Genomic DNA, 25,608 nt, shown 5'->3' with positions numbered 1-25,608 from the left:
TGTTCAGAATATCTTTTATATAACTACAGATGCCAGTGATTACAACTGGCCTTACTCTTACAGCTTTTCAGTTGGTTCTTACATATCCCAGAGGCACATAGTAGGCAATACAGAAAATAAAAATATAAAGAATTTACATTCCAGCTATATATTCTGCAATAATATATATGTGTGTGTGTACATATATACAGAGAGAGAGAGAAACGCCAAGTATAAAACAAGTTAATTGGTAAATTTTAACGTAACCTCACTAAACCCCCTATCCACATCAAAAAATTCGTAGGGAAAAGATAATTGAAAAATTCCTCAAACTACTTTTCAGCGTTCCAGAATCAGAAGGAATTACTCAAACTGTCATGTCAAAGGTTTTAAGGACCAGACGCCTACAGAGGGCACCATTTGAAAAGGCTGTTCTGCATTTATAGCAATTGGTTTCAGTCTTTAAAAGGGATGGTGACTGGCTGGACAGTACGTTGGCACAGGCATTACCTGGAGACACTTGGCCAGCCTTTTTTCAGATGCTGTGGAGCTGCGGGGATTTTGAGCTGGCTCATCTATCCATCTGGGCTTGTGTCCATCTGAAAAGCACCGTGCTGACTCACTGACAGAGCCAGCTCCTCAGATAGGTCCGGATGCCTGACTCTGCTTCTGCTCTTGAAAACTGCCCCTTTGCCATCGATGGGAAAGGGTATGTGGGCGTGAATGTCATGTAAACAAAGCAAAGGTGCAAACCTTACTTCTGCTGGGCAGAAAAGTGAGTCTTTAACCTTGCAGTGACTCACAATAAAACCACACCTTTCCCCTCGAAGACAAAGCCTGCAAGCCTGTATAATGTTCTTTCCCTGCCTCCTAATCCTGTTGGGTTTTTTTTTTGCCACCCGGCAGTACTCTTGCCTGAGCTAAAGATGTGGAAAGAAGCTTAGGTGGGAAAAAGAGGCATTGGAATATACTATAGTAACCAGAAAATGTGCAAACTGGTGCTTTTGTGTTGATTTTGCTTGATGATGAAACGGAAGAGAAGACTAAAACAAGCTTGCTGAATCCAGTTTTCCCTCAAGGATGAGTTAAACTGGAGTGGGTGGAATTATACTCAGGTGAAACTGTCTCAAATCCATGTAGAAACGTAACCTACCATTCAACCACAAATAAATAGTGCTGGGTAATCAATCTGCTTGGTGAGTGATTTGATCAGGTGCCGATCTGGGCTAGGCTGTGGAGGTGAATGGGGAAACCTGAATAACTGCAGCTTTCTGAAGGGGATGGTGGAAAAGAATGGTACCTTCCTCGTGTTGCCAAAAAATCCACAAAACAAAAACATCAGCTGATTATGAAATCTAGGCATTTCCCTTATGCCAATTTCTTTCTATTCAGCGAGAAGAAGTGGCTTTTGGAGACTTTACTGTGAGCCTTAGGCAAGAACCAAAATCCCTCAATATCATCACGTGAGCAGTATTTGGAGAATGTTACCCACTGTAGTTATTTGCGGCTGAACAGGGAATTCTTAAGATTCTCTGTCTGTGTAGAAATCATCCAGGTTACAGAAGCAATGTTGGCTTGTAGAAGGGCTTATGTGCCCCGAAGTTGATCATCTCCCCCCCATTTATATTAAGTGGTCTAGTAACAAGTACTTTCTTGTCCCAGAAACCGTACCTCATTTGATGCTGACAGCTGCTGTTTTTCAAAGCAATACTGAACACTGAGTGCTGTCTTTCACTTAACTGTAGGAAAATGAGGCTATTCTAGCCATGTCCTTGTATCTGACCTTACTGAGGTAGTCTTCTTGTATCATCCCGATTGCTTGCTTTTAAATGAGCTTTTGTGAATGGCTGTCCATTCTCTGTTTTTGGGATGGATTCTCTGTGATTGGGATGTCCAACACCTAAAGAATTATTCTGATGAAGAGCAAGAGCTTGAAGGGATAAAAAGTGACAGGTGGAAAATGAAATTAGGACAGAAATCTTCATTGCCCTGTACCTTGTCCAAAATGGGTGTGAAGTCAGAAGAGCATTTGACACCTGCTTTGTGATCTAGCAAGTGACTTTTTAAGGTGCAAGGCAACGAAGGACTGTGCCCCAAAAGTACAACTGCTGTATTTTCATGTCGTGGTCAAGACTTGCTGATCCCTTTGCAAGACTGTTCGAAGATGTTATTATTACTAGTGAAACCAATGGGTTTAGAGCTGCTGTCCTGTCTGCGTAAATGGGCATGTTCAGGTGACAATGATTTCTAGAAGCTTCACCCTATTATTTGATAAGGCCAGCTGGAAGGCCTTGGTTTTCTCCATGTAATTTTGTGAAGCAGCAGGTCTTTCTGATAATTCTCTTCACTCTGTTTCCATCAAATACTGCTTGAAACTTTGGCTTAGTAAAACAGAGAACATGCAGCAGCAGCAGCTGTCATCTCAGAGCCAGCAGTGCAGACCAGACCTGTGATGTTAGGGACATCTCTCTCTTCAAATGCTTTTATACTGCTGGAAAAGGTGCTTTCTTTCTGCAGCTTATAAACGTGCACCAGGCACAGCTTACAGGCCCAGAAGTGCTGTCTGTATTTGAGAGAAAAGGGATACTTGGACTTGCTGTCAGGTTTGGATGCTTTTAGTAAAATCTGCAGATGCTACATACCATGGATATTGCTGTTCTTACTTGTCCATAGAGTTCATTGCGGAGACCAAAACCAGAAACAATTCATCTTTCTAAACCTCACTGCCTGATTGATCCAGACACTCAAGAGGCAGGATATCTTTGCTGTCATAAAACCTGGAAAATCTGTGCTACTTCATATTAAAAAAAAAAAAAAGGCATTGAAATTTATGAGAGCAGGTAAGGAAGTAACTGAGAAGTACTGGTCCAGGGAGCTGTCAGCCAGCAACTCAAGTGACTGATCTGACTAACATAGTCCACCAGTTTCCCATGCATATTAGTGCTGCTAGCTCAGCTTTCACAGTCATTTTTAAGGCAATAATTGTCCTCGCAAAGCAGCAATATAATTTAACTACTACTGTCTAAACTAGTTTCATCCATTTTCTAAAGTCACCAAATTTTATTATTTACCCACAACACAATTATACCAAAACATACATATATTTAAGAAAAAGAAACACCTTTATAGAAATGTTGATAGTGCTTTGAAATCCTCTGTCGCAGCTGGGGCTGTGTTAGACATTGCTAGAGGTCTCCCCACTTGAATATTCCCCCGTTGCGCGGGGCAGAACAAACTTCACGTATCTCCCCTTCTCCCAGCCCCTCCTGATTCGCAGAAGTCTTTGCTGGATGCAGGGCAAACTGAAGATGACTTTTGCTAGGATCACAGTACATGGGACGAGCAGTGTGAGGGTGTAGGTCGGAGGCAGGTAGAATTTGTACTGGTTCTCATCGAAGGCCCTTGACCATCCATACGTGAGTGTGTGCAGAGTGCTGATTAGCAAGGCAATAAATCCAAGGGTGGACTAAAAGGAAGAGAAACACACGCCAGTTAGCAGAGGACCTCGTGCCTGGCTATTTTCCTATATTTTTTTACCCTATCCTGTAAGTGTACATAGCACAGAGAAAGCAATGAGTATTCCTGCGTTACTTGGACAGAATAAAATGTGACTGGAAACCTTTCCTGGGTAGCATGCCAGACTGCATTTTTCTTTTTCTAATCAGAGGTTAAGTGTGATATTATAAACTCAGCAGGTGTTTCCCAGAAGATGCTGCCAACTCGGCTGAGAGGTGGGCTCCTGCCTCTCCTCCGTGCGAAGCAGCAGCCCCCAGCCCCTGCCGAGCACGTAACCGCAGGCAGCTCACAAATGCTTCTCCCGAGCCGCAGCTGCCAGCTCCGCTGCCTGCTGGTCTGTGGCTGGCGAGAGGCTGCTGACCGGCGGGTGAAGCATCAGCATCGTGGCTCTGGACCAGCAGTTGGCACCGTCAGAAGTCAGTGAAGCTGTAGCTTCGCACAGAGCAAAGACACCTTCAGGTAACTGCTGTCATCTACAGGAAAATGAGATCGTGGAGACAGAAATGCTCTGGTCTGAGGTGAGCAACAGCCCTGACGAGTTTCCTTCTCTGTCCTAGAGATCTAGTGTCGGTTTGTGAGCCAGACCATCAGGCTGTATGATGGACAAAGTCCTTGAAATGGGGAGTCAAGAGCCCTTTATCCACTCAGGGAGGCAGCAAGAACCCAGCCCCTGTTCTGCAGACGAGAACTTCCCCGACTTTCAGCTGAGATCATGGCTCCCAAGCATTTTGCCTGAATATTTCCAGCTCCCTCTGAGGGTTGCTCTCAAGAGGGGTTTTGAACTGTGGTCCCCTCACCGGTGGTTTCCTGCCTGCATCAGAGGTGGTGGCTCCCGAGCTTGCCAGCTCCAGCTGCCCGCTGGCACTCAGCAGGAGCCGGGCGCTTGCTCCCAGAGGCATCTCAAGTACAAGCCTTTGCTGCTGTGTTTTCAAAGAAAAGCACAGGTGTAGCATATTGCTCTGCTGCCCTACTTCAAATGCCTGGTCTAAACCTGCAATAACAACCGAATTTCAAGATGCCTAGACAGGGAAAATTTTGCTGCTGATGTCCCTAACTTAGGAAAGGAAGCCTTTACAAGTCAAAATACCTGGCTTGGTGCAGCTAGTCAGAGATCAGCAAGAAACACGGTCTTCCTGAAGGTATGTCCAGGAAAGAGGACACAGCAGGGAAATGAGTGACCAGGGCAAGACAAGAGGAAGGGCTCATCCTTTTCTCTTGAAAAAATAATCTCAGCTGGAAAACTACTCAATTCAAAGCATCCCTTCCTATTTTCGATTGTTGGGAAACTATTTAAAAATCCAGACAACTTTTAAAACTGTACCATGTTGTTACCAACAAACTAGACCAAGGATCCTCTAACCTTCAGAGCTTATAATTTAGACAGCTGAGAGGACTGGGCAGGGGAGGGAAGGAGAGCTCTAAAACGTCCTACCAGATCTAGGTACTTTACTTTTACAGCACCTATCAGGCAGTCATGTGGGTGTCACTGAGTCCTGCCAAGATTTCACCTGTACAACACCCTGCCAAGTCAGGGAACTCTCCTCTCTGTGGTACAGCTGAGCGTTACTCAAGGTTGTGCCAGGAGGAGCAGACCTGCAAACTGATTGTCAGTCCTGCGTGCATCCCCGCACCCATCCTTTCTTCCGGGGACAGCCGTCCTTCTTACCAGAGGCCAGATCTGATCCCTAAGCCAAAGTGGTAACAAGCAGCAAACCCAAACAGGGTCAAGATTGGTTTCACTTGGACAATTAAGGAGGAGTTTGCTGGAATATGCTGTGATTGCAGTTGAACCTAACAGCAGGACCTGACCCATAGCTCATCCATCATTTCCCGACTCTGAGCTTCTCTCAAACAGGCAAAAAAATCCCTGGGTGGCAAAAGGTTGGAACTGCCAGCTTGAGACTCATCTGGCAGAGCACAGATGTAAAGCAGGGCAGGGGGAAAGGGGACAGAGTGAAGTCCAAGGGCAGCAGATGCTTTCTGCCCTGGGTGGAGAGTGCTTTTGGAGTCAGCCTGAGCGGGGCTCTATGCACGGCAGAGATGTCAGAGCTGGAAATAATTAGTTTGTTCCTCTACAGTTTCTCTTTCAACTGCTGCTGGTACCAGGGGAGAACAGGAGTGGAAATTAGTAGGACAAAAGGTGACAAACCATCACAGACGCTCAGTGACCCACCTTTGTGTGCAGATGGCGGGGCACATGAAACAAAAAAGCTAATTGGCAAAAAACGCGTGGATAAGCTGGTGGCGGCTGGAAACAGGCACCGGCAGCTCGTCAGACCGCAGCAATGGGCTGATCTGCTCCTAACACAAACGAGGGGCTGTCCGGTGAGAGCCTGGGTGCTGGGGCAGAGCAGGGTGCCCGGGGGGGTCCCAGTGCTGATGCTGGCTGAAGGACCTGTGGTTAGCAGGGCCCCACAGCTGCACCCACCAGACAAGCTGTCAGCCGGGTACAGGTTGATCTATAAGTGCACAAAAGACAAAAGGTTTGCTGATGGCAGCTTGGCTCAGTATATACAGCTCAATATATTCTCAGTACAGTACAATGCCGAGCCTGCTGAGCACCCCATGGGGGCTGATTTGCCAACGTGCTTAACCCCGATACCACACTGAGTTTTGAAGCTCTGCTCTCGTTTATCCTCTCAATGCAGTTTCTGGCTATGAAACTTTTTTGGTTTTTTGTTTTAAACAGTGGCAGGGGTTTCTTTTGCGCTGTGACAGCATGGGGAATATGGGACCACCACCCATGTAAGGTGGTGTTAAAGCCCTCTGGAAGATGGCTGTATGAAGATGGTCTCTTCCTAGTGCAGGCTTTGCATATATTTGCTATTCTCTTTATAGCAAATATTTTCTTTGCATATATTTGCTATTAACTCTTATATCTCCCCCATCTCCTTGGTGTCTGTGAGGCTCCCTGTAATGCATCAGCAAAGGTGATTCAGTCGCATGTGGCTCATTTAGAAATGTCTGGGCGGCGTCCAAAGCCAACAGCCCCTTCCTGACCCAAATACATTTCTGACTTCTGCTGCCGTCAGTCCCGTGAAGTCATTAGCTCTGTGGAAGCGGCTCTGGCTCGCACTTCATCAACAGGAGGGTTAGAAAAGGTCTGATGACAGATTCTTTATATCTTGTGATACAGGAGCTAAGAAAGAAACCAGGTCAATTCAACCTTCAAATTCCAGGAGGACTTCTCAGGGTGGGAAGGCAATCATACATATTTTTACTTCTCAGCCAATTAGAGTTGATTTGTAAATCACTGGGGAACATTAAAAATGTCTCCTATAAGTTGAATTACATACTAATCATTCCTCTTATCCAGTGTCTAGATCCTGTACATTTTCTGTTAATCAAAACTGGACATATAGGGGAACTGTGTATCCAATTTAACTATATTTAATTGAAATTTGTGTATGTGCAGGAACTGCTATAAAAATTAACTGGTTTTTTCCCTCAAACCTCAGCAACAATCCAAATGGGATTTTCAGCCCATCAGGCAACAGATGTGTATTTTAAGAGCATGGCAGTATCCCACAACACTCATACAGGGGCACACACTGCTGCTGGAAAATGTCAGACTTGGGAAGCTCCGGGTAAGGAGGGGACTAAAGCGGCTCCTGGATTTGTAACAAGCCCCAGCCCTCTCTCAAATGTGGCTTTTGGTAGAGCATCTCTCACACACACCAGCCAGTTCAACTGAAATGGCAATGCATTGCTGCATTTTCTGGGCGACATCTGGCTGGGGCGGCTGCACTCCCCATTTTCCCTGTGTTTTACTTTTCCCAGGTGCAGGAAGCCACGATGCCTCTGATGCACTGTAAAAGGGTCAAGTGCTAGACATCCCAAATATTTGAGAAAGCAGCCTCGCACTTCACCCCTTGTATTTACATTGCGCTGCTGTGCATTAATTCAGGGAGGATCACACTGTGCTGCATGAATGTTAACCTCTGGAGCCTGGGAGCAGTAGCTGTACCTGCTCTTAATTTCCTGAAGAAAGGTATCACCAACTTATTGAAGAGTAAATAATTTAAAAGAGTCCTCATTTAAAAAAAAATAAACTGAAGTGAACATGCTAAAGGATCTATAACCCGCTCTTTTTACATGCTATTTCCACAGTAGGGCACAATACCAGCCGTGCCTCTCCTGCATGTGATCAGCTGGGAGCTCGTGTCGCGCTGTCATGCTTCATCCCATGCGGACAGAAATAGGTGTATCTTTCCACGAACTAAGCCAGCCAGCTCCCACGTGGGGCAGCCGAGAGTTATTTTGGAGCTGAACATCACGTATGTGTCCTGTCCCGGCGCTGACATACCCTTAGAAAGATGCGGGAAGGGGTCCCAAAGGGCAGATGCGACAGTCGTGTTACATACACTGGTAGGAGGTGGCAGCACTGCCTGCTGTGACAACGTATATATCGCATAACACAACGCCAGCACCCTCCAGGAGAGCTGCCAGGCTGCCTGGGGAGCCAAAGGGAAATGCAGGGGTTTCAAAGCCTCCTTCCAGGCTGCAAGGAGATACTTCCCTTCATTTGGGATTCCTGGTATGAGATGCCTAAGCCAGGATCGATTTCGCCAGAATCCAACGCCCCCGCAGCTTCAGCCCTCCCCTGAGACACGGTGGCGAGAATTAATATGCTCCCGTTGTCCGATCTGAAAGACACGTTTAAAGCCAGGTCTCCCTTCTCCCTGAGGGATGATCTCTTGGGGTCAGGCTCTCCTGGTGAGGCTCTTCTACTCAGTGTAAATAATTACTTGCTAGCCCACAGCAAGAGAGGAAAAAAAGACAAACTGACTTGCTCGTTTGGTGATCAGCGCACTTGTGGGGGAAGCGGGGGAGTACGCTTCAAACTCCTGCTGTAATGAATATTGAATTATTTATATGCCGCTGAAGAGCTTCAACAGGAGAGGCTGGATGATAGATATTCACCTCTGCATCCCCGAACCCTGCCCTCCCCTTTTGAAGGGTCAGGCGTGATGTGTGGGGGAGGCTCCGCAGGGGAGGTGTGGGGGGACGGGGTCCCACGGGGGCTCACACGTGTCGGGGTGCCACACGGGTCACTGCAGCAGGACTTGAAGCCTGGCACACGCTAAGCAGCAGCAATGTAGGAGACACAGGTAACAAGGGGTTTTAGGGCTATGGGATACGACAGTGACATGGTGAGTGGAATTTGGCCTCAAATTGAGCTCTCATGTGCAGGGAATACTTGAAGGTTCATTCCCAGCTATCCCCGTTAGTTAGCCCTAAGCCTGGCTCCAAGCACATCCCTGACAGTGCTGCAGCCCCCAGGTTTGGGGCTTGTGAACATCCCCCATAGTGGGCTCAGGTCACTATGGGAATTTGGCCCTTGGGAGCTTGGACATCGCTGCAAGTGGGAAGAAGGCTCCTAAACCACTGAATGACTTTGGAGAAAGAAGAATTACGCCTGCGCTCCTAATTCACCTTTTAGGATCAGACATGGACTTTTCATTGAAACCACACCCAGTTCTCTGTGCTTCTTGACTCTGGCATTTTTATAGACCAGTCTAGGTCTTTTCAAACCTGTCTATTGAATATTTGGGTGCCTGCAAGCTCTGCCAAACCTGACCTGCCCCTGCACTGTCCTCCCAGTGTCCTCCCTTCCTAACTGTTGTCTTTTCAGAAGCTCACTCTCCCTGAAATGCAAGGGCAGATCTGCATCCCGCAGCCAGCTCTCTCCATGGCGGGTTACCTGTCTGCCCTCCCCAGCCTGGTGCAAACTCCCCGCAGCATCTCCGACGTGTCGTGCGTGACTGACATGCAACCAGCTCCAGAGGGGATCTTGCCCACGGAAGGGAACAACCCTGAGCTCTCAAAATGACCCCAAGGCTTTCTGCCTTTCTGCCTTGTGTGACTTCAGGAGGTTTTTAGCTGTGAAAGGCAGCACTGCTCACGGGCACAGAGGGGGCAAGGAGGACTCTGCAGGGGGTGTCATGCAGGCAAAGCCCAGGCCGTTTTTTTTTCAGGATCTCTAACTAATGCTGCTAAATGCAGGGTGAGAAAGAACTTCAGCCAAGACATTAAAGACTCCCTCCTGCAAAGCCTGCCGCGAATCCTCACGTGGATGCCCACGTCACATTACATTTTCCCTTCCCCCCAAGACAGCAGCACCCTCTGCAGACGGGGTGAGCCCTGCGTGAGAGCAGCACGGCCCCCCGGGACACACCACACCCCGCTGCCCCACCATCGCCGCTCGGTGTCACCTCCCGGGCGGGGGCTCCGCCGCTCCGGGGAGCACGGGGAGCTGTGGAGTGGCAGGGTTTGCCCCTGACACTGGTGTGCAGCTTGCAGTGGCCATGCTGGAGCAGGGACGTGCTGGGACGGCAGGTCAACCTCTGCCTTCCGTGGTCTGCTCCGACTGCAAAATCACTCTCTGGCATTGGCAAATGTCAACTTTACCTGAATGAAACTGAATTCCCTCCAGTTGAGAGAGTTTGCGATGGATGGAAGTGAAGTGATGGCAAGTAACGACAGCAAGCCCAGGGCAATTATTCCAACGGAGATATAAATCTCCATCCTCCAGACTTCCTCCTCTACCCAGATATTCATCTTCTTCTCCACAGCCTGGCATGACAATGAAGGTTTGTTAAAACGGAGCACTTAGGAATAGAGGAACTGAATTTTATCTGTATTCATTTTGGTTTTGGAAGCCAGTTTCCTGGATGAACACTGGGTCCTGTTCACATCTCCAGCGCTATTTGCCCCTGTGTTTTGGGAGGTGTGAACATGCTCTTTTATCCCACTGCCGTTTGGCCAAGCTAGACCAGATTTGAAGCCTGCTGGGAAGAACTGCTGAATGCTCTCAGCTCCCACAGCCCGTAATCACAGCAGCAAGCCCCAAAGTCGCATTTGGAAAGATAATTAGAATGAGAAGTCAGTTTAAAGCCATGAAAACAAATACAGATGCTTGAATATGCAGTAGTCTCCTAATAACCTTCGTTTTAAGTGCATTTAGGGGGGAAATTGTTCATGCTAATGGAAGGAAAGATGGGTTTTATGCTGCATGGCAAGAGCAACATTTAGAACCGTCCTCTTTAGCCCATTAAATGGGTTTAATTTACTAAACAAAGATGTTGCTAGAAAACAGGAGGTAGAGGGGAAATGAACACAGGATGCTTGCCTGAGATTAATGTGCGACTGTGGCAATCGAGAAGGACCTGCTCAAGGCTGGAGCTGAGAGGCTGGGGATGTCGTTTGATGGATGCTTTGAACAGGCACTGCTGCCGAAAGGAGCCGTGCTGCTCCCCGCTGCCCCCACGGCCCCTTCCCTCCTCTCTGTTGGGACAAGCATTTGGAAACACTTGGGAAATATCCCAGCACAGAAAGCAGACTGATCAGGTTCCCCACTCAGCTGCACAAAGCTTGTGCCATCCCAGGAGGGAGCAGGGTCGAGCCGCAAGAAGCCAGGGGCAGGAGAAGGGCAGAATGACATTTTCCCATGGCACTACGGGGTTACAGAGCTGGCTGAATTGCCTGAAGGTAGCAATCTCACACTGGATAAACACTGCCGAGAGTCTCAATAAGGCAATAAAGTCATTTTCCATTTCCTCGTTCTCCTAGACTATGACCAGTTCTTCACCATCATTCTGTTACACTCCTGGAGGCACACAGTGATAAGGATGCAACTCCTACAAAACAACCCCCCTGCGTTATGACTTGGTCACTCCAGCAGGCACCTACTGCGAACATCAGTGTGGGCAAACAGGGATCTCCCAAAATCTAGAGAGAAAAGTTGAGGGGAACCCTGTTCCCTCCACCGCTGGACTTCTCTCCTAGCATTTTTCCTGCCTCTGCCCTAGTCTCAGACACGCCAGGTGCCGGGCAAGGCTGGTTTCAAAGGCTTGTCTGTGCTTCTGGGGAGCAATGGCACGGGGGAGTTTGATCCTAGCCCCGGCTGTAAACGCACGGGCAACACCCTGCTAAGATGGCTGGTCCTCAGTGCGGATGGGTGCATGCATGGTACGTGGTGTGCGGTTGCCTCGTGGAAGAAGTGCTCATACAGATAACAGCTTATTCCCGCTGTCCCACACATGCTTTGGAAAGTCAATGCCAAGACCAAGATATTAAGCCTGCTACCCAACATCTGGATGTGTGTAGATTACTACAGGTGCTGACCTGAAGAGTACCCACATTACCTGCTTGACGGCCATCTCGATTAACTGGTAGCGGTGGGAGCGGCGCATGGGCAGACAGAGGCTGTACACGGCATGCAAAGCTGCACAGAAGAAGCTGAGGAGACCAATCTGCTTTCGGTGCTGGAGCCACTGGTCGAGCCAATCTGGAAAGCGCCTGTATTTGGTGCCATAGTAGAGCTGCAAGCAGGCTGCCAGCACTCCGGGCAGGTAGACGAGAGACAGCATGACGTAGGCCACGCAAGGCAGCGTTGTGTTGACCACCTCGATGGGGATCTTGTACAACTTGTTCTTCTGCTCCCTGATGTAAGGGTGGATGACCTGCCGGATCAGGTTGTAAGTGAAGAAGCAAAGAAAGAGCCCCAGAGCCAAAAAGATGGGGATTTTCCAGGCTGGCAAGAGGCGCAGGGGAATGTTCTCGATCTCACAGGCTGACGACATGCAGCCCATGTCCACAGGGGTGAATCCCATGACTTGAGCAATTTCTGCTACAGTGCGCTTGGCTTCTTGGTTATTTGAGCAAATCAGAACCTGCAACGAACAGAAAGATACACACAGGGCAAAGAGAGATCAGGCTGCTGGGAACGAGTGCGTCGGGAGGGATGCTGTGCTAAAGGAAGCCTGCATTATTCCACTGAGCATCATGCTTCCTGGCAAGCTTTCTGATGGGGATTTACCATGGCTGCCAATGAGCTCTCTCCTGGACGGGTTTCCTTTCATGTGTGCACCACCAGTTTGTTTTACTGGCTGTGTTTAGATAAACAGACAATTAAATAATACTTTTCACTTAGGCAGAGGCTCTGAAGACTACAAAGTGTGAAGTAAGTGGGGGTACTTCATTTCTGAGCAAAGAAATGCAGAAGCCATGGGGTGGTCTCTGGATGCCACAGCCAGCACTCGGACCCTTTTCCTGGAACCTAAGGCCATTTGCTGATGCTGCCAGACCTCAGCTGCTGAGACAGTTGGGATTTGGCCCTTGTCAGAAGAAAACAATACCTGCTTATTTCCATCCCTGGCACCTGACTGCAGCATCCACGCAGAAACCACGTTAAACCCCTTGACCACGGTGCAGGCTGGGAACAGGGAAGCCAAGTACTCGGCGTTGGATTCTTTGTGATGGTTAATCTCGGTGTTGTTACTAACATCCACCAGGATCTTGCCCACCAGCACATCGGCCAGGTCACAGAGGGTGGAGTAATGTTCCCTGAAAACTGCCACAAAAATGACATCCGTCTTCTTCACCGCGTCAGCCTGGAAGGTAACTTCTGCTGCAGAAGGGAAGAGGCCGGCTTTGCGCTTCGGGTTGCGGCTGCCGACCACCACCTTGAACCCGGAGCACACCAGGCGGATGGCCAACGACCGCGCGAAGTCCCCGCTCCCCAGCACCCCGATGGTGCGGCCGGCCGCAGGCGTGATGGTGGGGTCACCCTCCATGCTCCGATGGCCCAGGAGAGGTTTGGCCATGTCTCCTCCAGACATCCTGGCAGGAAAAACAAGGGGAAATGCAAGTTCATTGTGAAGCTCTTGCAGAGACCCAGACCACATCTGTGGTCACGGAGAAAAATGCCACTTAGGCCACTTGAACAGAAGTCCACGTGGTTTTGGTCCCAGTAGCCCAGGACCCATCTGCCAAACCCATCAACAAGTGTGCAGTAATGTACCAGCACCATTGGACGGGGACAAAACACCACGCAGGGTCGGAGGCAAAAGGTTTTAGGAAGGTTTCTTGTGTTTGTGTGATCCAACACCTGCTGGCTGCAGTCACCCATCCACCCAATCCTAACAGTGATCAGGACCAGCAACTCTCTCAGAGCCCCATGGAGCCAGCAGGCGTCTTCTGAAAAGCCCAGGGCCAGGGGTCCATGGGGATCCCTGAGCCCACATTTGGGAGAACTAGGGGGGTGGCTTCTGATCTGGGGGAGCAGAATCAAGGCAAGGAGTCTGAGCTGAAATTAAAATGTCCTAAAAGTGGTAAACGAAGAGTTGCAGCCTTTGCCTGTTCCAATATTGGGGTCTGGCAAGCGCTGTTTGCTTCAGCTCTTCAATGAGTAGTAAGAACTTACTCGTGACATTTAAAAAATATATTAAAACGTGATGGGATTTGCTCATGAAAGATCTTGATGAGCTTTACAAACGTTAATTAATTTTGCCCTGTAACACTCTGCTCTCCGTAACAGATCAGATATTGAGGCCACAGGGAGGTTTTAAGCAGATCAATAAATTCACGGACAGCACACCAGCTGGCCCCGGAGGAGAGATGAAACTCAGGCAGGGAACTGCCAGGCTGCTCACGGGCTGTGCCATCGCTGGCTCAAATCTGCCTCCCGGCCTTTTTAAAGGGCTCAGGAGGTGGCCCAGGGAACTCACACACCAGGACATTTGGCTTTTGTATTGGGGACACTGGTAGAGATTATAATAAAGACCATAATTAACAAACTCATGATATTTTGGGGACTGAGACAACCTGGTTTTGGTGGAGTACAGTCTTGCCTTATAGCTAGTCAAGTTGTTTCGAAGTGAAGGTGACCACTCTGATGGGGTGACCTGGTCCCTGGCGCAGGCTGTGTTTTTTTCATAGGCTTTTGGAAAAGCCTTCACCCAAGGCTTTTCTGGGATTGGAGCAGTAGTGGTGCAAAGGGGAAGGGCACTTCTGCATGAATAGTTACCAATGGGAAACAAAGGGTAAGGAGAAATAAATAATTTTCGTAATGGGAAGAGTTTATCAAGGGATTTTCCTGAGGATCTGTGTTTTTCGACATGCTCATAAGTGATCTGGGAAAGGGAGTGAATACTGAGAAGATGGAGCTTGTGGGTGATGATCGTTTAGGACAGTTAATCTTTATTGAGAAGAATCTGCAGAAGGATCTCCTCCTTCAAAGTGCCTGAGCAACAGAATTCACTACTAACACATGGCAAGAGCTTCCTATGGGCATAACCCCCCCTAACTACACGTATACTTTAATGAGCTGTAAATTTGTTAAAACCACTCAGAAAAAAGGATCTGAAGGTCACAGTACTCTGAAAACACCAGCTTGGTGCTCCCTGGCAAGCACACATCAACCAGAGCCCGAGTTACTGGGGGATAAATCTCTCACAAAGCAACCACGATCTCTCAGTCCTGCTCCTCATGGAAAGCCTACAAAACACCTTCAGCAGATGGACCTCGAAACTGTAATTCACTGTTCTGGATACAAAAAATCATGGCTATGGTGACAATACTGTTTCTATGGCAGAGGTCTGTCTGCTCTCCTTGCCTCTCACCAAGCACCCCCCTGTCCCAGAGACCAAAGATGCGTGTTCATGGAAGAAGTGCTCTCAGGAGAAAACAAGTGCCAAAGTAAGGCGCGATGACTTCTCCCCTTTAATAACACCTTTCCTCTGCTCCCCACATATCACGTAGACTTTCTTTCATGGTCTTGGGAAGAGAGTCCTGTTAAACTCACTCTGCTGAGTTTAACTAACTTTGCTCTGAAGGTTTCTGCTTCTGTTCCAGACCTGCAGAAGGGTTTGTGTGCTGCAAGTGCACACACCCCTGCCTTAGGTATATTCCATGTGTACCAGTGTCACTAGGATGTTTCATCCAGGAATTAGTGGGAAAGGCATACAAAACAGCGCAGAAAACACTACTATACCACTGTATAAATCCATACACTGAACTGCACAGTGCAGTTCTGCTCACTCCACTGCAAAAAAAGAGGGAATAAAACTAGCAGAGGGCCATAGGGAAAGAGTGAGAGAGATGACAAGGGCTGTCAGCTTGGAAAATAAACACATCGGTGAGGAGGGAGAAGGGAACGCCTGGGATTTCGCGTCGTGAAGAGCAACCTCACAAGCGGAGCTCAGGTCATCAGGAACACTGGAGAGCAATACGGACAGACCAGTTCTCTTTGTCCACAACCAGCTGTACTGCAAAGCCCCTAATGTAAAGTAAAGCAGCTCTAGCTGAAAAGATGTTGGGTTTTTTTTTCTGGCCCCTTCCTATCAGATGCTTTATCAAAAGCTCACAGCTTTACTTTTTAGAAACCTTCTTGCTCAACCTAAATTTATTCGTGGCCAGAACTATTTGTTCTAGGGCCAATGCTATTGTTCAGCCTAACGAGCTTTCTTTTCTACACCCCCCCTCCTTTTCCACCACCTGTACACACAAAATGTTATCCCGAAATAGAGAGGCATCTCTGGATCTCAGCCAAGGGGAGAGAAATCAACATTCAGGGTGACAAAGCGGTTGTTACCCGCAGACTCATTTTGTAATCAATCTAAAGCACCTCAAAAGCTCTCTCCGTGCTCCCACGGGGATGCAAATTTTGCTGCAAGCAAATTTTCTTGTAGTGCGTTTTCTCTGTCCTGTAACTGCAACTGAACATGTAGAGAGATGTTGGCAATGTTTGGAGATAAACAGCTTTGCTGTCTCCAGTTATTTTTATTAAAAAGGATGACAGAATGAAATGGCCTTTGAAGTCAGCAGGATAGTTAAAAAGTAAGAAGCCTCAAAATGTTTTCTGTGGATTTTGGTGTGATTATTTTAGTTGTACTTCGACTGTCGGGGCTTCGGAGCAGGACCTGTCCCGGCTGCACAGCCCTTGGTGGGAAGGCAGCTCGGTCCCCGCCACCGGCTGCTGTCTGCCACTGCGGGTTGCATTGCCATCACTGCCACGTGCTGAAATCCTTCCAAGGAAGGAGGAGAAAGTCCCTCTTTCACCGTAAATGCATTTCACCAAGACAAACACCGTGGTCTCTGCCTAACAGATGTCTGGAAATGGAGTGTCTGATTAAGCAACAGTTTTTTTCACTTCTGTATCTCTGTGGAGCACACAGACCCCCCCTCTCCTGCTGCCTCCCTGACTTACCATGTTCATGCTGCTTTTTCTGCACCTATGAACAATGTGTTACCTGCTTAAAACTCTCCCTCTCAAAGCTAATTCTTCATGGCAAGGTCAACCCACCCAAAGTCAGTGCAAAGCACCGTGGCCAGGATGCTGCGGAGTCACCTGGAGGCAGAGGAGGCCAAGAGCGAATACTGTGGCGCTCGGACACATCTTTAGCATGCTGCAGCCTTAGATAAACCTCATTTATTGATCTTCCCTATCAAGGAAACTCTACCCCTGCTGAGTTACGGCATGTGCAACTCAAGGAGATTGGTTTCTTACCGAGGAAGCTACAAGATGATTTAAAGCACAGCCCAGTGGAAGTAAATTAGCTTCAACCCTAACCGGGAAGCAGTTCCCTAATTAAAATATCTAATACAATGTAAAGCTGCCCTTCAGCTAGACTATTAATGACACCCTTATATCACTGCATGGGGATGCCATGTCCAGCTCTAGCATGCTTGTTCCTGTATGCAGTTCAACGACTGCATTGCAATTACTGCTATTATTTGCAGGCCAATAGCAGTGATGGGCAAGGAGCAAGGCGGGGAGCTCTGCTCTGCCAGGCACCCTACCAAAACTGGCCAGAAGGCCACTCCTGCCCCAAAGAATGGGATCAGACAGCCAAAAGCTGGGTGAAACGAAGCAGTCAAATCTCTGTTGCCCAGGCAGAGGGAGGGAGGGGCTCTCACAGAAGAAAAACAGGGATAATTCAATGTATTTTGCACCTGAGGCTTGGCAGAGCTGTTAGCTTAGGCTCAGTTCCAGGCAAACAAGGTTTTTCTGCCTCTCCACCCACGCTGAGCGGCCTCGCTCAGGTTTTGCAGCAGGACAGCCGTTCTGGAGGGAGCCAGGCTGCAGGAGCCTGCTCAGGTGTCTCTGGACTCGCAGCAGAGTCAATCTGCCAGGCAGATCATCCCCCACCGCTAACTGGGAGCTGGCTCAGTCATTATCCTCTTTAGACAGACATGGGGGACTGAGATACTAACGATAACGGGACTCCAGCAAGTTTGCCTGGGAAGACCCTGATATCCTTGACCAAGTCTTTAACAACGAGACCATCTTTTTGGGCCCCTTTCACTTCCTCTGGTACAGGAGGATAGCCTAGCTGGTTCCCGTAACTTGCAGTTTGGCCATGTTTGAGTTGCAAACGCTGAAGAAGGATGGACCTGTGGTGGCAAGGCCTGGGCTTCACTTCAGTTCTGGCCAAAAAAAATCCAGACCCATTTCACTGCCTTGGTATTCAGATTTATCAGCTAAAAGACAACTTAGTTTTGCAACAACTCTAATAAAAAAGCAATGTCTTAAACATATCACTGAGTCAAACAGTGCTGAAGAAGAGGGCAGCAATCTCATAAGGAGCTCCAGGTAATGGTCCTGTCCAGTGCAACCAAACTGGTTCCTGTTTGCACAAAAGCTCATCTCTGAGCTCAGCCTCATGTGCAGAGCCTAAGCCAGAAGTTGGCTAAAACAACCGCCTTTGTGTCTTCTCCTGAGGTCAGGTTTTGTTTAGACCGACCACAACTGAGTCTTGAGTAGCTGCAGATTCAATCCGGTGCAGGTCATCACACAGCCACCTCTGTGCTTCAGCTTCTGTGTTGGGGGTTATTTGAGATAAAGCACATGATTATTATCTACATCCCCTAATGAGCACGTGGGTTGAAAGACCAGCAAGCCGCAGGAGGAATCAAACGATGTAGCGGAGCCCTTGGTCAAGTCACTGCATAGGAACATCCCAGTTTCTGCACCAGGACGGTCCCTTTGGGCTCTGCCGGCCGTGGCTGGCACCCGGCTCCATGGAGCCTGGTCCCACAAACACACACACCAGAGAGACAGGGGTGATCTCTGCCCCCAAAGGACTTTCAATCTGCATGGAGGGACCTTTGAACCATGAAGCCCTACAGCTTCTGTTTGCAGAGCCCTCTGCTCAGTGCCGTGCCCGCAGGCATCTCCTGCTGCATTAACCCTCAAGAAGCCCCAGCTGGAGAGGAGCACTCAGCACCTGAAGTCTCCATTCAGGTCTTGCTGTGAGCAGAAATACTCACTTTTTGGCTACAACTGTTTTGTTTCCAGGGAAAATAAAACATTTAAGTCTCTTTCCTACACCCAGTGCGTCCCTCTGAGGAGCACAGTGAGTACCAGTGTTGGGACTGGAACAGATTTAAGTAAGAAAAGGGCTTATCCAAAGCTGCTTTAACCCCAGCTCTGATGCACAGGCTGACTGGTAATAACCCCTCTGCACAGGCAAGGGAAGGAGGCGGGGGAAACCAGGCTTGCTGCCTCTTTCCCTCTTTTTCCTTCCAAAGCAGGGTTAACTCCCCAACAGCGCAAACCAGGAACTGGTAAAGGGAATAAATCACCCGTCAGTATACTTCAGCCAGAAAAGCCATGTTGCAAACCTACCCGGGATGCCAGCCAGGCCATGAGAATGAGGAAATGCTGGGAGCCAGGCTCCCCCCGCCACCATCATCCTTCAGCCCCCTCGCCCATGGGGCAGACGGGGCCGGGAGCACTGATGGGGAACGGGGCAGGCTGTTCACCCAGCACCCATGCCTCCGGGGTGGGGAGATGGGACAGGGACCTGCTCTGGGGGAGATGGTCCTGCCCTGAGCAGGCGTTGCTGGGTGCTGAGGCTGTCCCCTGCGATACGGTGGGGACAGACCTGCTGTGGGACCCATGGGGTTGCTGTGACCCCAGACCTCCTGTGGGCTCCTGTGACCCCAAACCTGCTGTGGGACCTGCAGGGCTGCTGTGACCCCAGACCTGCTGTGGGCTCCTGGGGTTGCTGTGACCCCAAACCTGCTGTGGGCTCCTGGGGCTGCTGTGACCCCAGACCTGCCATGGACTCCCGGGGTTGCTGCGTGTCCCCCTGCCACCACTCTCCACCCCACAGCACTTTGCAGTCACAGGTGCTAATCCCTCCCCCTGCCCCAGGACAGGTGTTTATCCGATTAGCTCGTTTATCAGGTGTTTATCTGTTAAAACCACTTCCATAAGCTCCTGCAGAGCCCAGCTTTCTCCCCCCTATCTCTCGATCCAATTAACCTCACCACTTCCTCTTTTACCCCCAAAGGACACTGCAAACGATTTGCCCCCCTCCTTCTCTGCAGACACATTCTGCATTTTGAGAACAGGTTTTACATCTCCCTTCAGTTTTTCCTGCACGAGTGAAACCCAACTCTCCTCAGAGCTGCTATTTGCTGGGTGTCCGACAACTCAGCCTCTCTTCCTTGCTCTCATTTTTCTTGGAGGATGCCCAGAACTGCATTTTCCAATTGAGCCCCTAAAATGCACCGGCTGGAGCAGAGACGCCGCTTCCCCAATGTGCCACTTCTCTTTCTTCATCCTAGCACACTGTTTGCTTTTGCACAACCGCGTGACGCTGTTGACTCACGGGCCGGGGTGCCCATCACCCTGTCCTCTGGCTCCTCACAGCCGCTGCCTGGCCGGTCGCTCACCCGGTGTCCAGCGGTCAGGCAGTCCTACCACAAAGGTCATAACACATGCCCTGTTTTTTCAGACCATCTCTCCAATTTTTTACAATCTTTAATTCTTAGTCTCCTCCTCTAAAACATTTCTAGTCCCTCCCATCTCAGTGGCACCTACAAATTCAGTATGTGCCTCCCGAATCCATCACCCGCTAATGAAAACATGGGCTGACAGGCACTGACCCTCCCCACTGCGTACACCCTCCGGTTTAAACATTGATAAATATTGAGGATGTTGGTTTTGGAAGCCAGCAGTGAAGCCAAAGGCATGTCGCTGACCACAGGATGTTCTTCACCATGACCAAAATTCAAAAACATCTTTCAAAACAGGAGAAAGCGAAGGAGAAAGGGCTACCAGAATTTCCTACCAGGGCAAAATAGTCTCTTTTTCCCACACAAGCTCAGACATTTTGGCTACAGTTTTCCTATAGAAATACATGAGCCTGTGGTCACTTTGCAGGGACAATTTCCCTTTCCAAGGTTAAATGGGCAACATGAATGCTGAGCAGAAAAATCACCCGCCTAGGGTATGGAACTGGAAAACAAACTTTTGGCTTGCTCTTTTCATCAAAACTATGTAGTTTTAAGCACAGTTACCAACAGGTTCTGCCATAGGTAGCCCCAAACTCTCGTCTCCCAAATTTATCTCTGAAGGCAAGGGGCCCCCCTTTGCAGTTACCACTGCTCTGCAGCAAAGTCCTTGTCTGAAAAGCTTCCTTTGCTCTTCTGCTAAAAGATCTTGCTGCCTGTGCCTGCTGTGTCGATAGAGTAATGAGAGCCCTGAGAAGGACCTGCCCTGTAATAAAACTTCATAAAATGGGAATCTTAAAGTCTGGGAAGCCCGGAGGCTGCATGGTAAGACCATGGAGAGCACAGACCTGAAGCAAGATGGGGTTTTGGTAGAGCACTGCTGATGCTGACATAGCACACAGGACTTTATCTCACTGATGGGACTTTGAGTAAGAAGGTTGTTTTCCCTGCTTATCATCTCACAGTTCTTAAGTGACATAAAGGCATGGTTTACAACAACTTCAGGTGCCGTACTTAAGTCTCGTGTGGCTTCTCTTGCTTTCTTTTGGGGTCTTAATTCGCTTGCTGCTTTTACCAAGTTAACGACTATCTCACAGTGACTCACCCATTTCTGAGCCTTCCCCTCCCTGAAGTGCAGGGAGAGTGGGGAAGCAGCCAAAACCCCAGGCGGTGGAAGCTTCTCAGGTAGATCTAATAGATCTAGGGCTAGATCTGGCCCTGCGGCCAGACATGATGGGAGGAGGTGCTCCTGCCTGAACCGAGCTGGGGAAAATCTCTTCCGCTCTTTGGCAGGCAGCGTGTGCTCTTCTGCTGGGAGCTCGAGGGCTTCGGAGGTGGTGAGACCCGACTTCAGCAGTCACCGCAGGGAGCTGGCAGGCTCTGGCTGTCTAAAACCTCTTTATTTCTTTCCAGGAAAGACGCACAGAATTGCGCTGCGTGTGCTTGAAAATATTTGGATTGGCTATTCCTGCGCTGCAGCGCCTGTTAGAAGGGTCTCCAAGATCAGCACTCCCTCGCCTTTCTGATTTTGCCTCTCACGGTGACTGAGAGGATGCACAGGACCACACAGCGGGAGAAGATGGCCTGGGAGGCAGGTTGGGATGAAGGGAAGACACAGCCGATGGCATGGGGTCAGCCCAGCTCCTGCTGATCCCTTGCTTTCCTCCCTCGGAGCGCAGGCACGGCACGCAGCGCACGGAGGTAGCTCTGAGCCAGCCCTGAATACACACAGCCGTGAAAATGGGGTGCTCTGCCCAGGAAAGGCAACGAAGCTAGTGTAGGGCCATGCTCTGCCTCGTCTGCCTTTCCCAGCAGCTCCTGGGAAGCTACCAGGAGAGATGGGGCAAACGGGACCGGCTGACCAGGTGGCCCTGTTCGGGGATCCAGATGGGTGAGAGATGGGTGGAAGAGAGATGCTCTCCACCAAAAGTCAACTCACTGCCCTGAGATGCTGGGACCCCACAGCACTCTGCCTTCCCCTTCCTGCCCCTGGCTGTTTGCCTGTGTCTGGCAGAAGCGTGTCTTTGGTCCAACACCCCGGAGAGCAGAGCCAGCTCTCTGCCCAGGGACCACAGGGCTTTTGCTGGTCAGCCCGGGGAGGCAAATTCACCTGGTCCCTTCTGTTGAGGGACACCAAGCTGCTATGTCTTGCTGTGTGTGTGCCGTTCTGGCCATCTATTTTACACTTCTCTCTATTTTCCTTCACTCCTTCAAGCAGGTGATGAGACCAACAGGAAAGGAGGAAGAAGAGGGAGTGTTACTGACCTGGGAGGAGCTGGAGGAAAAGCAAGAGAAGGCAGCAGGTGGCTTCACCAGGAAAGGACCACGGAAGGACGATGACTACAGTGATCACGCTGCCTTGTGAATATAGCACTTGTTTTGCCTGAGCACACTACCTTCCTTGGGACATGTTCAAGGCATGCCACGGACATACCTGCTCCGCTGAGCGGCTGTCATGGGCAGGAGCGGCATCTGGGAAGGAGAACACCTCGGTATAAAGCAGCAGCAGAAGCTTCCAACTCAGGGGTACCTTCTCCAGGGCGAAGGAAGCCTGGTGCATGTGTGCGCACGTGTGCACGTGTGGGTGTGCACAACAAGCCTTCCCCCAAGGACACCAACAACTTAGCGAGACCCACATGTGCTGGACAAGTACAAATACCATGTATTTCACCACCGCTCAGGAAAGCCGTCCTGTGCCAAGCTGCGCTGGCTGCTGCAGCAGGAACTGATGCGGCCTGGTCAGTTCTGTCCATCTGGGATCCTTTTTTGATGGTCTTTAATGTCTTTTTTAAAGCCAGCTCTGCTGGAGCGCTGCCTCCTGCACTCACCTTTGGCAAGCACACCCTCACGGTGAGAAGTTAATTTATTCTAAGTACACGAAGCGATGCATGTGGGTATCTATTAGTGCTTGCACATGATCAGTAGTTGGTATCAGCATACTTTTGTGGTGGACACATTATCTACAGACCCTGATTCTTGAAGCCTACAGTCCATGGGGAGCTCTTAGGACATTTTTTCCAAAGACTACAGTGGTGTACTCATACGAACTAAATGGAAATGCATACACAAGTGTTACCACAATCAAGGCTTTAGAGAGACTCACTGAAAAACTGAGAACCTGGTAAAAGGATGGGAGGAATTTCTGTCTCAGTTCCTTAAACCCTGGGCAAGATTTTCAAAATGTTGAAGTGATTTAGGCCCCAAAGTACCTAAGGGCTTTTGGAAACAGGATGTAAGCTCCCACATCACTGACATGCTTTCAAAATGTTTTATCCTTTCAGTTAAGCTACATTTCACTTAAACTTCAATGCAGATGGGAAGCTGCTTAATCCACTGTAGGGCTGCAGGGAAAACTACCCTATGAAGAAGGAGTAACTTAAAGTTTGGAAATAATTAGCATTTGCCTCCATCATGGGTTTGACAAAAAGCTAATTCTAATCAGTGATGGTAAACTTATAGAAAACAAATTGATGGGTTTTAATTCTTGGTATGTGACATCTCTTACCATAGCTGCCAGTGCCTTCCCCACCTCTCGAGAGAGCCGGCGTGGCTGGCCTACTTCTTCCACCATCGGAAAAAATGTGTTTCCCCTGAATCTAAACCTGCTTCTATTTATGGGTGTGATGTTACAAGGTCACAGTCAAAGCATAGTTCCTAACAATAAAAAACAAAACAAACCAAAAACAAAAATAAAAAGCAAAGCAAACAACAAAAAAATTATTATGCTTTCAAAAAGCATGTTTTCCTGGGGTTTGGTGTGGTTTTTTTAAACAAAGACTTGTTGAGTCATCAACATTTTCTTCTTTACAATTATGGAGGAAATCAAATATGTGCAGTGACTATGGGATCTTGTATTACAGTACATTTGTTTCATAGCAAATGTGATTTTAAAAGAAGAGAAAACTTAAGCTTGATATAGTAATTAAATCTTGTTAGTCCTCCATCTCCTCAGCCCACAGGAGTATTGATGCTGTAGGTGATGGCCTTCCTTTCCCGCTCTCTCTCCATTTTGGTTTCTTGCCACAGGAGACATTTTTCTGTGCGCTGGTTTTATTTAGAATATACCGAGGGAAATGATCTGGGGTCCTCAGTACCCGTCCGTCCTCTGCTCGGCTCAGCGGGGTGCAGGCATTACGAACACGAACGCTCCCCCAAGCTCCCCGTTGTTCAGCAAAGGGGCGGTCACAGCCCCACGCACCCCACCGGGCAGAGGCTATCCCCCGGCCAGGGTCACAGGACAGGGACAGTCCCACCCCAGGTCACATCACCTGTGGGACGGTCCTGCTACGAAGTCACCTCTCCAATTCCTTCACAGCTTTCATCATTCGTTACTCCGACATGGATCAATGCTGAAGTCCCCCCCACAGAGCATCCAACCCTTGCACCTTGTATAAGCCCCTACATCGGTACAGAAACCACACGGCCGCTCCCTGCTCGCCTCTGAGGACCATGGGCCCCGGCCAAGATTTTTCCCAAGATTTTTTTATATCTCAGTGCTGACTTCTCCCTTGCTGGAGGAAGCCACTCATCTCCTCACAGCATTGGCGAGCTGAGAATGACAAAGTGAAACCTGAGCGCAAACTGCTCTCTGAGGGACAGCACCCGACTTGTGCATCCTTCTACACCTTGCCACCCCACCGCGCTCAAGAGGACCACACCACGAGTCTACCTGGAACAGCAAAGCCCGCCCCGCTTCAGGCGGGTTTGCGCCCGGTGCCAGGGGGTTCCCGTACCTGCACGGACGTGTCAGACAGCCACGGGAAAGCGCTTCCAGCAGACGCCCCTCACCGCAGCCCCGCGGACCTGCCGGGGGCGAGCATCCCACCGGCCTCCTCCTAGTGGTCACCCGGATTTGGGACACACCGGCCCCCTCGGAAATTTCTGGCCGGGACCTGGCCCCAGCCCCAAACCCAACACTCGCACCGAGGCGGCCACGGCCGAGACCGCCCTGGGGGCCGCTCCCGCGGCCGGCCCGGACCCCCCTGCCCGAGCCCAGGGGCGGAGCGGACCGCGGGGGACCGGCCCCCGCTCCCCAGCCGCGCCGCGGGGCTCCCGGGGCCGGGGGGTGCCGGCGGGACGGGGCCCCCGGCGGCGCCTCCGAGCCGAGCCGAGCCGAGCCGAGCCGAGCCGAGCCGAGCCACCCCCGCCCCGCCCCGCACGCCCGGAGCGGCCCCGCCACTGCCGGTTCGAGCCCCGCCGCCGCCGCCGCCGCCGCCGCCGCCGGGCGCCGGTCGTGGGGCAGCCCCGCCGCGCCGCGCCGTGCCCGCAAGGGCGACTCCCGCCGTGCCCGTCCCCCCGCGGTGCTCACCTCTGCGCGGCGCCGGCGGCGGGAGGGCGAGCGGAGCCGTCCGGTAGCGGCGAGCCGGGGCGGTGATGTCAGGCCGCGGGCTCCGCCCTCCCGCCCATGTGCCCGCCGGCGGCGGCCCGACAGCCGCGCCGCTCCGTGCATGGCATGGCCGGGCACGGCGCGGCACGACACGGCCCGGCACGGCCCGGCCCGGCCCGGCTCTGCACAGCCAGGCTCACCGCATGGCCCAGCGCTGCCCGGCAAAGGGCTGAGGGCGCAGGAGCGGCGAGCCCTCCCGC

At 50.3% G+C, this 25,608-nt stretch overlaps 1 protein-coding gene across 3 annotated transcripts; it reads right to left on the bottom strand.

Moving 5' to 3' along the window:
* Positions 1-25,462, bottom strand: STEAP3 (STEAP3 metalloreductase). 3 transcript variants are annotated; one of them, XM_072874992.1, is made up of 5 exons: positions 25,331-25,462; positions 12,636-13,119; positions 11,643-12,170; positions 9,907-10,071; positions 1-3,445 (listed from the first exon to the last, which is right to left on the bottom strand). In XM_072874992.1, exons 2-5 carry the CDS (start codon positions 13,116-13,118, stop codon positions 3,155-3,157), a joined length of 1,467 nt encoding a protein of 488 aa, XP_072731093.1. In that variant the 5' UTR covers position 13,119; positions 25,331-25,462; the 3' UTR covers positions 1-3,154. The 3 variants fall into 3 exon arrangements, with proteins under 3 accessions (XP_072731093.1, XP_072731094.1, XP_072731095.1); XM_072874993.1 differs by lacking the exon at positions 25,331-25,462 and adding an exon at positions 24,756-24,961; XM_072874994.1 differs by lacking the exon at positions 9,907-10,071.
* Between the last annotated feature and the right edge of the window lie 146 nt (positions 25,463-25,608).

The sequence above is a fragment of the Ciconia boyciana genome, chromosome 10 (assembly GCF_034638445.1).
Source record: "Ciconia boyciana chromosome 10, ASM3463844v1, whole genome shotgun sequence".
Lineage (NCBI taxonomy): Eukaryota > Metazoa > Chordata > Aves > Ciconiiformes > Ciconiidae > Ciconia > Ciconia boyciana.
Note: the sequence above shows the minus strand (reverse complement) of the source record. Positions and strands in the feature narration are given on the sequence as shown.